The sequence below is a fragment of the Clytia hemisphaerica genome, unplaced genomic scaffold (genome assembly GCF_902728285.1).
Source record: "Clytia hemisphaerica strain Z4C2 unplaced genomic scaffold, Clytia hemisphaerica genome assembly, whole genome shotgun sequence".
In the NCBI taxonomy this organism is placed as follows: domain Eukaryota; kingdom Metazoa; phylum Cnidaria; class Hydrozoa; order Leptothecata; family Clytiidae; genus Clytia; species Clytia hemisphaerica.
In genome coordinates, this window is record NW_027103507.1 from 560673 (window position 1) to 572132 (window position 11460).

General features: G+C 34.6%; 2 protein-coding genes across 2 annotated transcripts; one reads left to right on the forward strand and one right to left on the reverse strand.

The window, feature by feature from the left end:
• Positions 1-214: 214 nt before the first annotated feature.
• Positions 215-1582, reverse strand: LOC136798901 (beta-centractin-like). Its single transcript, XM_067055566.1, has one exon. It carries the CDS (start codon positions 1575-1577, stop codon positions 447-449), a length of 1131 nt encoding a protein of 376 aa, XP_066911667.1. The 5' UTR covers positions 1578-1582; the 3' UTR covers positions 215-446.
• Positions 1583-8745: 7163 nt separating this feature from the next.
• Positions 8746-9513, forward strand: LOC136798974 (uncharacterized). The gene has a single exon (XM_067055659.1). The coding sequence runs from the start codon at positions 8746-8748 to the stop codon at positions 9511-9513; it is 768 nt and encodes a 255-aa protein (XP_066911760.1).
• Positions 9514-11460: the final 1947 nt, after the last annotated feature.

Genomic DNA, 11460 nt, shown 5'->3' on the forward strand with positions numbered 1-11460 from the left:
GTTAAAATGAAAAAAATGTAGTATTATAAAGAGAAAATAATACCCCAATACGAGTGCAAGAAGACATGCTGTTTGGAATTTTTCTTATCAAAACAATATAGAAGAAATGATTATCAATCTAGGTTTTTAATTAAAAGTTCAAAATTGATAGACCCAAGATTACTGAAGTTTTACCATTATGAAAAGGAAAATGAAATTGTACTAACGACACAGATTTTAAAACATTACTGAATTAAATGATTCTTTTAAAATAATACCTAATTGTCTATATCTAGATCTCTTTTAGAAAATATAAAGATATTGTCTCATGTGGTGGTCAAACTATGACCAAAGATATCAATTGTAAATAGCCCACATAACAATTTTCATTCCCTTCGTAAAGAAATGCTGTAATTCTTTTTTTATAATGCGTAAATAGTTTAAAATTTCAAAATATTGTATTCTTTCTAGAAGGTTTTCCTTGTGATTGCTTTTACCCCTTCATCTTCATACTCCTTCTTAGATACCCACATCTTTTTGAAAGTGTCTAAAGAAGCTAAAATTGAGCCACCAATCCAAGTTGAGTATAATCTCTCTTGTGGTGCTGAGATTCGAATTTTGATATCTTTAGGTGCTACTTTCTTCACTTCGTTTAATAGTCGGTCACCAAAACCACGGAAAAGTGTAGATCCGCCTGATAAAACAATATTTTGATAAAGAGTTTTTCTCAAATCCATATCTGATTTTTGAATAGCATAAGCAAGAACTTCGTGTAGCCCCTCATACTCTTCACCAAGTAAATCAGGACGGAATAACAACTCTGGTGCTCGGAATTTCGCATTTCCAATATCCAATGGACTCCCATCAGGAAGCATGTATCGTGTTTTCTCTCCTTCCATGCCTTCTTCTTTCAAAGGATTCAAAGCCAAATAGCAGACTTCTTCTTTGATCTTTTTGACAATCTCGAATTCAGCTGTGGTCTTGAATGTGCAACCTTCTCGTTTCAAAAGCAATTTCAGGTACCTTGTAACATCACGACCAGCTAAATCAGTACGCATGATAGAATGTGGTAAAGCGAAACCTTCATAAATGGGAACAGAATGGGTGACACCATCACCGCAATCCAAAACAACACCTGTTGTACGACCTGTGGCATATAAACTGAGAACAGCTTGCATTGAAATAAACAGAGCTGGCACGTTAAAAGTTTCGAAAAACAATTCAGCAGCTTTCTCTCGGTTACGTCTTGGATTTAGTGGAGCTTCAGTTAAAAGAACAGGATGCTCCTCTGAAAAAGTAGCTAACTGTTCTTTGGAATAAATATAAGACCATATTCTTTCCATATCATTCCAATCCTGCACTATACCATGCTCCATTGGATATTTGATATTGAGAAGACCACGATACTCATCAGCTTTTGCACCAATAAATGTGTCACCTTCTAAGGCACCAGCCATTACACGGACATGTTTCGGTCGACCAATAAATGATGAAAAATGACATTTTGGGATTTGGTCACCAGCAAAGCCAGCTTTGATAACCCCAGACCCATTATCAATCACTACGGGCTGGTTAGCAATAACATCATAGTTACTCATTTTGTTTTAATAATGTTAATTTTCTAAAGTTAATGAAGAAATCATACAATAGGGGCCTTTTCTATAGATTCATCACCTTATACATAATAATCTAGGTTTTTCAAAAAGTCCTCCTGATGTCAGCAGTATAATTATTTTTTCACAAAAAGTGATTGCATCCAAAAGTGATTGCATCCAAAATTTATTCCTTCCTCTAGAAAATAGCTCATAATTATATAATTGAAAACCTTAGAGTACCTCCATATCAAAACTGAAGTTTCTGGCATCAAAGGATTTTTCTTCTTCATAATTGGTCAGCCCCGGTGACCCTTCAAATCGGCTCCGCGATTTTTTTTCCAGCAACATCCGCAGCGCATTTGGATTTGTTTTTTAAATCCGATTTCGGATTATTTTCGGAAAACAAGTTATCGGTAAAACTTTGGCGCGAAAAATATTTTCTATTGGAAGAGAAAAGAAACACGTCACTTTATTTATTAAGATTTGCGCATAATATAAGAATAATCGAATAATAAAAGAACACTATATAAAGAAGAAAGCAGTAAAATTTTTTTTGTTTATTCAATAAATTGAAAGAAGCTAATGCATTGTAAATAAATAGATAGTATAAAAGAAAGTTTTTTATGATAAGTTTTGAGGCTTTCTTGTCTGGAGAGAGTTTTTGTGTAAAAAAGCAGAGAAATATGAACGTCAAAGTGTGGCGTAACATTAACAGAAACTTGGAATCATCATAACTTTTGATTGAGTTATCGAAACTGGACGGAATTTTCGACGCAGCTTCCTCAATATAAAATGCCCCTACTCATACCCCTACTTGGTTCAACACGTCATTTAAATCAATCTGACAAACGTGACGAAAGCTGCGGTGAACAGTGAACATCTAAAGCGACCGCCTCGGATATACTTTCTCAGAGAATAACGCACAGGTTTAAGACATTCTAACGAACAGATTTAGGTGAAATTTCCCGGGGGGTTTACTTAGGTAAAATGGATGCGAACAATAAGGGTACCTTTTTTCAGGCCTCAAAAGTCTCTCAGAGGGGTACAAATTCATAAGTTAGTCTCTAAAAGGGTCTCAAAATCACGAAAATCGAAAATTTTTGTCTAAAAAGGTCACAATTTCCAGAAATTTTGACTAAAATTTGGTGAAAATCAAACCGAAATTTGAAAAAAATCTACCAAAATTTTAGGAAAGTCTCTCAAAGGGTCCCAAAATCATCAAAATTTTGTCTCTCAAAGGGTCGATTTTCGGCTTGGACACCTGTCACCTCGTAAACCTAGTACCCCCCCCCGTGTGAAATTCCAACATCTACACGTTTTTTTTATTAGAACACCTAAAATTTGGCTGAGCCTGGATGTGCTTATTTTTTTAGCAATTTTCAGCCTAAAATGTTCTTAAATGCATTCTTAATTTTTCAGACTACTCTAAATCGATAATATGCAAAATAAAGAGCACCTAAAATTAGTAAAATTTGGACAATATTTGACTCTCGATGTTAGAAAATCCATCCCTAAGTTCGGTTAAAACTGCCTGATTGAAAAAAGATTGTAGTTTCTTGTCATTTTTTCCAAACTGAGGCTGGGCATGTTCTTACCATGTTCTTAATTTTTTGACGAATTTCAGCCTCAATGTTCTTATAAACTGGGTTCTAATAAAAAAAAAACGTGTATCACATGTCCACTTTGGACAAATCCAACTTTGTGTTAAACATTTTTTCGTCTGAAGTTTCAGCCAAAATGAGCTTTTCAACCTCTTTGACTTTAACAAAGAATTAGGTTTCTTGATTGTACTTCCTTCTAATCGTTTTAAGCTTATTGGGCTGACCTTCCAGCGCAGCTGGTTTATTCATATCTTGAATTACCTTTCCTAGATTTGTCATAATATCGAAAACACAGTGAGTCAGTGATTGCAAACAAAAAATAATGCCTTGAAGTCGCAAAGTTTTGAAAGGGAAAGCAACAGACAAATCAAAACGGTGGAAAATATATCCCAAAGTTGAAATTTATTGTTAGCATGAATGAAATTTTACAATAGCTATGGAAATTGGAAAAAAGAAGAAAAGCTGGACATGGTTGGTTGGTTTTTCGTTAGTCGGCCCAAGATTTTGGAGGTGGATTGGTCGATACGATAGAACATAGAGGTAAAAAAAGTTACATGGAGTAACAACTTTTCTGTAATAGCCAGAGAAGTCATAAAACTCTTGAGAAATTTCTTTCAAATCGATTACCAATCCTTGATAGCAAAAATCAGTCAAGATATAGATTATAAGAACTAAAGTAAAGTTATTCTGTCCAACGAAACCTCGCATTTTTAGGTAAAATTTTTTTCGAGTAATAATTTCTTTATAGTTTTAAAAGAAGTTTTTATTTTATCGGGAAACTTTCGAGAGGTAAACTTCTTCAAATTTTGCGGATTCTTTGTTGTTTGTGGGTTCTTTGCTATAAATATCTTTAGATCTAAAATAGCAGCCGCCTCAAAGTTTTGATAGAATAGATAGTTGAAAGATTGGCATTAGTAAATATGTAAAAATTGACAAAATTTGCCGAGGATTCCCTGAGCAGCGAACATTTCAAATTCGATGTTCTGTGCTTATTCTTGCAAGGTTTTCTTATGTTTTATAAACAAAACTGTCATCACACAATGAACAAATTAAAAATGTAGCGTGATTTTATTCAAATTCTCTTCGACTCAAGTATTCCCATGAGCGAAAGCAAAATTAATGGCTTTTTCCCAAAGCAACAAAGCAACAGTTTGCTATCAACGATACAATACAATAGAATAGTAGGAGTGGTATCTCCATCTATATTTTTATTACCTCCATGGATAGAATAAGACAAACATGACAGAGATTACTAGACGGTTCCCGTCGTTGCAAACGTCCGTTTAGCTTGTGCATCAAAAGCCCTTAGGATGGTAAAGATGATGTAGTTTAAGCTCTCTAATTCTATCTTTATAAGGGAATATGAATTAGTTTTCATCAATGAAGTTAGTGGAAAGATTTCTCGTAAATACCTTTCTATGCTTCAAAAGGAATGAGAGAATAAAGAACCATCAAGGGACTTGAAATCTTCAAAGATATGATTAGCAAAAAATAAACCATCATTTATGAGAGTTTCTTCAGGAAGTTTGAAGGTGATTTTATTTAATCAAAATCGGGATCTTACCAAACAGTAATAAAACTTTGTAATAGTAATCAAATTTGAGAGCGCCAACAAGGTCACAGCTTGGTACCGGCAATTTGTTCAACCAAGCAAAAAAAACTGAATGGCGTGAAGCGACGAGGCGAGAGATATTCTGGATAGATCAAATTGCCAGCACCGAACGATGGTCTACTTATCAAAGATGGCGGATTATTTTGCTTCAGCTAGAGACAGAGTGGCGTGAACCAGCCGAATCTGTCTGTGATATGTACCTCACATACAGATCACTTTTCTTGTACATTTGAACAAGAGAGTGCAGAAGCACAAAACTTTAAGTTATGTACTTTTATTGAAAAAAAACTTTTAAATTTTACTTGGCTCTGGTATCTTGCTTATCATCGAGCACTATTCAACATGATTTCATGGCAATGAAATTAGTTATTTTTGCTTGTAAACAACAATAAAGTTGAATTTGCTAGAAAATATTTTTTCTATTTTGGATTGAGTATTTTGGCCGGTATGTGGACATAAAATTTTTATGTCCAAAAGTGGTTGGAAAAATCCCAGGGGATAAGTTTAGGTATAATTCTTTTCCCCCTATTTTTTAAATATAAACTTAAACTTAGCAAGTCCTAGGAAGAAAAAGGATGGCTGGAGGAACAACGATCAGGCAATATTGAAGAAGGGCAAGGAATTGTCTAATGGCAGTCAAAAAGGGCACACATGTTTTTTTTCATTAAAAAGGCTGCTTTTACAATAATTTTGGTGATTTCAAAACAGGGACAGCGTCCAATAACCGAAGGATAACAAGCTAGATGCTGAATGGAACTACCTGATGATGAAAGTTAGATAGCAATGCAAGGAGAAAAATGAAAAAAATCAGTCAGAAAACATAGCGTTTAGCGAAAATGCATAACGCAAGAAATTCATCATCGATTGATGGTGGGGGGAGAGGGAAGGGTTGTAGGGAAAAAATAAATAGAAAGTTCTGGTCGCAATAATCAGTTTTATTGACAATTGAATCATGCTTGATGGTGAGCATTGTTATCATTTTCGACCAGAAAAGATTTTTTCTCAAAAATCGGACTCGGCCAAGTTTTGGGCATTGCTAATACGCATCTTTGTGCAAAAAATCAGAAAAAACTAATGATGAAATCTTGAGAAAATGCCAAAAAACTGGTTTTTCCGGCATATTTCCAGCATTTTCGGCCGGAAATAATTTTTTTTCGAAAATCGGGCTCCGTCACATTTTGGGCATTGCCATTTTGCATCATTGTGCCAAAAATCAGAAAAAACTAATGAGTCAATCCTGAGAAAAGCTGGTAACAGACGGACAAACGGACGGACAGAGGTTAATTTATAGGACCCCCAGGTAGGTCCAATAAAAGGAATGAAAATGGCCTGAGAGATTAAATGTCTCAAGATTATATTTTCATTACAGGAGGTGGGGGGGGCTGATTTCAGTCTGTTGCAAGTTTGAGTTTGGATGGCTCCCTTTAACCCTTTCCGGACGCATGATTTCACGGCTATATGACGCGAACAAAAATTTTGATTTTTGACTGGCTTCACTAAAATTGCAATAGAAAGTGATTGATAAAAGATATCACGATAAGTAATACCTCATTTTTTTCACATGTAATAGGGGTTTTGAAATACCAAAAAAAAAAATTTAAATATGGCTGACACCTGGTCACGTGACCGAAAAATTGGCAGATTTTTTTTCGGAAAGGCAAAATTTTTGACTTTTAATAAAAAAATAGAGTAAAAGGCATTTGCTTTGCGCATTGAACTTTGAATATGATTTAGAGAATTGAATTACTGACCAGGTAAAAAAAATTTCATGTCAAAAGCTTTCCAAGAATCTGAGTAAAGTGATTTTTTGTCCAAATTTTTGAGCAATTTTTCCCTTAAAGATTTAGCCTGAGTAAATTTACAACAAACATTGAAAATTTATAATTCTAGTTGTAAACAAGATATCGAAAAGCGGTTTTTTGCAGGTTACGGGAAATTTATCTTGGTGCATACGGAAGTCCTTATTATCACAGAAATACTCCTTTCTCTCAATAGCTATGGGGAAATAGTTGCGCATACACATTTTGTTGCTCTCCACCATTTGAACCTGTTTTGTCTGTGTTTCCTTAGGGAAAGTTGTTTTTTATCTTTTATAAACCTTTATTGTAAAGTCTTTGATGATAGAATCTTCTCAAAGTTATTTGTGTTATTACTATTAGTAGAGGGCATTTTGTAAAATCGCTCGACTGTTTTGTTAGAAGCACTTGTTATACATTTTTGGAAAGCTAAGGGGTAGGGGAATCGAAATTACTATGTTTCCAATTTTTTTTCGGACACTTTGGTGTGATTTTCGGACAAATATGACTTTCTTAGGCAAAAATCATAGGGTTAAAAATTAATGAAAATTTTAGCTCGAGAAAACGGAGACCTGTTGTATATTTTTGGAAAGCTCTCAAAAAATTAGGATTAGAGATATATTGCAAGTATAGGTGATTTCAGTACCTAACTCGAGATATTGAGCTTCAAAAAGCGCAAAAACTGGACAAAATAGCTGTTTCTGCAATCTCCCTTGAAATATATTGAGATTTTAGTGTATTTTAACGTTTTTCAGAATTTAAAGTTCGGGCTAGAATTGCTATTTTAGCACTTCCACTTTCTTCCATTGAATATTTTGATTTTAGAGGGGTTTGATGGCTTCTAGGCTATATTCCAAACCTCATGCGAGCAAATTTGAGCTTTTAAATCCTGAGATCCTAAGCTCCTAAGTCTTAAGTCTCATGTTAAAACTCAGAGTTAAAACTCTACTTTCCAACTGTAGTTTAAGACGCTTAAAAATCAATTGTGGTGTTCAAAATTACACCGGGAGCTCCCCTTTGTCTCAAATATTTCTTGTAGGATTGTGGCTGAAAAACACGGAAACACGGTTTTCAAGGGTTAATATCTCGAGTTAGGTACAGAAATCACCTATACTTGCAATATATCTCTAATCTTAATTTTTTGAGAGCTTTCCAAAAATATACAACAGGTCTCCGTTTTCTCGAGCTAAAATTTTCATTAATTTTTAACCCTATGATTTTTGCCTGAGACCGTCATATTTGTCCGAAAAAAAATTGGAAACATAGTAATTTCGATTCCCCTACCCCTTAGCTTTCCAAAAATGTATAACAAGTGCTTCTAACTAAACAGTCAAGCGATTCCAAAAAATCGAACAAAATTCCCCCTACTATATACATGATATAATTTACAGCCCTGAAAGTTTCATCTCAAACAAAGATCACTATCACAGGGGTTTTTCTAAGCAAGTTTTATGTCCCAAAATACTCAATCAAAGATATATATATTCATATAATACAGGGTGTGTCACAAAAAAGATTCTCTCTTTAAACTTGATTTTCTTGACTTGAATTTTTAAAGATACAAATCCTTTTCCATTGAAAAGAAGAATGATAAAATTAAATCAAGAGGTGTCGTTTATTAGATCAAAGTTATCCTCAATTGAAAAAAAAGTTACTTCAAGAAAGTGCTCGAAAACTTTGAAAATCGAACAATCAAAATTTAATTTTAAAATTGGCAGTTGCAATAGCTTTTGCGCAAGTTAGAGAATTTCTTTGTAATCAAACGCATAAATTTTGAAACTCGATCCAAGAAAGGTTTAAAATTTTCATCAAAATCATTTTCATTTGTTTTTATGAAGTTTATCTTCACATTTTTGGTTCTAGACTGGGTAAAGTCAATGTAAGACTGGATTTATCTCTGTCTGGGCAGAGGACTCTACAGAGAAAATGAACATGTGAAATTTTGAGTCTTGGATACCCCAGGGCTAGTCAAAGTGCTTAGAAAAATGTGAGTGGTCCTAAATCCGGCAGCCCTGCCTAAATCCGATGGGGTCTTTCAAAGATACAAACTAAAATAAAAACAAACCTTTCGCTGTGATGCAATGAAGATACCAAAGTGTCAACTAAACTGAGAGATTTGATACACTAATTATTTTAATGATGCGGTACTTTACACTCGATATATGGACGATATACTACGAGACATAAATAAGAACGCTATCGACCAGAAACTTGAAGAAATAAATTCGCTACATCCGTCGCTGAAGTTTACCGTAGAAAGGGAAACAAACTGCTGTACAATCCCATTTCTTGATATGAAGATTACCCGCTCAGAGAATAAGTTAGAGTCGTCTTGGTATACAAAAGACACAGATACTGGTTTACTAATGAATTTTCACGCCCTTGCTCCATTAAAGTATAAAAAATCTGTTGTTATTGGAATGATTCATCGTATTTTCAGAGCATGTAGCTCTTACAAAACATTCCATGAGGGTTTAGAGCGTGCTAAAGTAATCCTTAACAGAAATCAATATCCTGAACCGCTAGTTGATTCTATCATACGAGACACTTTAAACAAATTGTTTGAAAAAGAAGAACCTCCTGTGGTGGAAGAAAATGAAGATGAAGAAGATGACCTGAAAATGTTTTTTGTTGAATACAGGGAAAAATTATCAGAGGAATTGAAACATAACCTTGGAAAGTTGAAAGCCCCTTGTCGTGTGATATTTACTTTGAAAAAGTTAAAAACAGTGCTGCCATCATTGAAGTCCTCCGTGGAAAAATCCTTAAAAAGTGGTGTAGTTTATAAAATTACCTGTCCACGATGTAATTCGTGCTATATGTCGGCCAAACACGGCGACATCTTATCACCCGAATTAAGGAGCACGGTAGGAAAACGCACCCATTACCATTCACATGACGTCATGTCAGCACTCATTAACAATGGATGATGTAGCCATTTTGAAAGGTAGTTCTCGTTCGGCAAGCCATTTAATGACACTAGAGGCACTTTTTATTAATCAATTAAAGCCTCAACTGAACAAAAAAGACGAGTATAGAAGTCGTACATTAGTAGTCAAGTTTTAATTGTAGTTTTTTATTCTTTTATTGTTTGTTGTCACATGGGATTTTCCTTAGTAGCAACAATTTTATTACATATTATAATTTTTTTTTTGCAGTAGCATTTTCATTTCTCACTTTTTTCTGTAAGCTTATGGTTGTTTTTACTGTAGATATGTGAACATATACATTTTTTATCGGAGATTTTTATAATCTTGTTTTTATTGAATTTTAGACCTGAAGATGATCAATAATAGATCAAAATATATTGTCAAAAAATAAAATAATTGCTCGTTGTTGGTTAATTGAAAAATATAATTATTTTTACAACTCACACTTTATGATCACATTAACTGAAATCTTGACATTATAGTCATCTTGTTATAGATGTTTATTTCGAGAGTTATTGCAATAGTCTTTTTGTTCAACAAGGAGAGGAAATGTTTGTAAACAATTTTTTTCATAGCAGTTATTTCGGGGGTCCGATTTAGGCAGGACTGCCTAGTCAGGACCTCCTTTCACTTTATCGATATTATGCAAACGGCAGTGTGCGCTAAATTATTTTGGTTTCGCTTTCGATTTCAAGCAAAGGTCTTAGCAACAGGGCGCGCGTACATAGCAACGGGGCTGGGTAGAAAAATCTAAACATAGAATTAAAAAAAAATACCGATCATCATATAGAGCACTAAAAAATACCCCCTTTCTATGTTTAGATTGTTCTACCTTGGATTATAACTGAATATATCTTCAAATAACCTTTGTCCGCTATCAGCCCGCGCGGTAATCTTTGCTCGCTTCAATTCTTAGATAATGAATAAGAGAGGTGCGCTTAGCTAAGCCGTGCTCGCGGGTGATAAATTTATGTTTACTTATCTTGTATATTTTAGTGGTATTTATCCAATGAAAAAATTTTTTCATCTTCACAGGATCGATTGTCAACAAAAAAATACATCTTTTGGTCTTTGGGTTTGTTTCTGAGATTTTTCCTTCAAAGAATATCGATCACTTTCCTTTTCCCCTTGAGAGCGCGAGAAAAAATAATGATTGGCTCACGTTCTCGCGCGGGCGAATAAAGATGAGGCGGCAATCTTGCACCGAGGGTGCTACTTAGTTTCCGCCCTATTTCGCGCCCACGATAGAATGGTCCAAATACAGGGGTATTCCAAATGATAAAACTATGTCTTTCTGTAAGTGTTTATTTTATACCGTGAGAGTGGGTAACTTGCATCAGTGGAGGCTAACATGCATAGCCCTCAAATGAATGACCTGGCTGGTCATTAAAATAAACTATATTCAGCTCCGCTCACGGCTCTACTCTACCATTTTTGTTTCGATTTAACTTTGTATTTTAATGACCAGACAGGTCATTCATTTGAGGGCTATAGACCTTTTTTCAAAGAGGACGTCCTGTTGAATAATTATGTAGTCCAGCCATAAAAACAATGATAGAGCCATGCATAATTACTGTATCATGCATTGTAATAATTATGCATGGTCTTAACATTGTTTTTCTGCTGGACTACATAATTATTCAACAGGGTGGCCTCTTCAGGCCATATTTTAGAAAGGCAGGGCAGCGTCCGTTGGTGGCCAAAAAGGGAACTTTTTCTTGTGTTTTTCTGCTCAAAAGGCTGTTTTTACCAAAATTTTAGAGATTTCAGGAGGGGCAGCGTCCGATGACCAGACGCTAAAAGGGCATGAAAAATGGCCTGCTCTTTGAAAAAAGGTCTATGCATGTTAGCCTCCACTGATGCAAGTTACCCACTCTCACGGTAAGAGATACAAATAGAATATTGAATATTATTAACTTATTTATTCAAGTATTTTTGAGCGCAAAT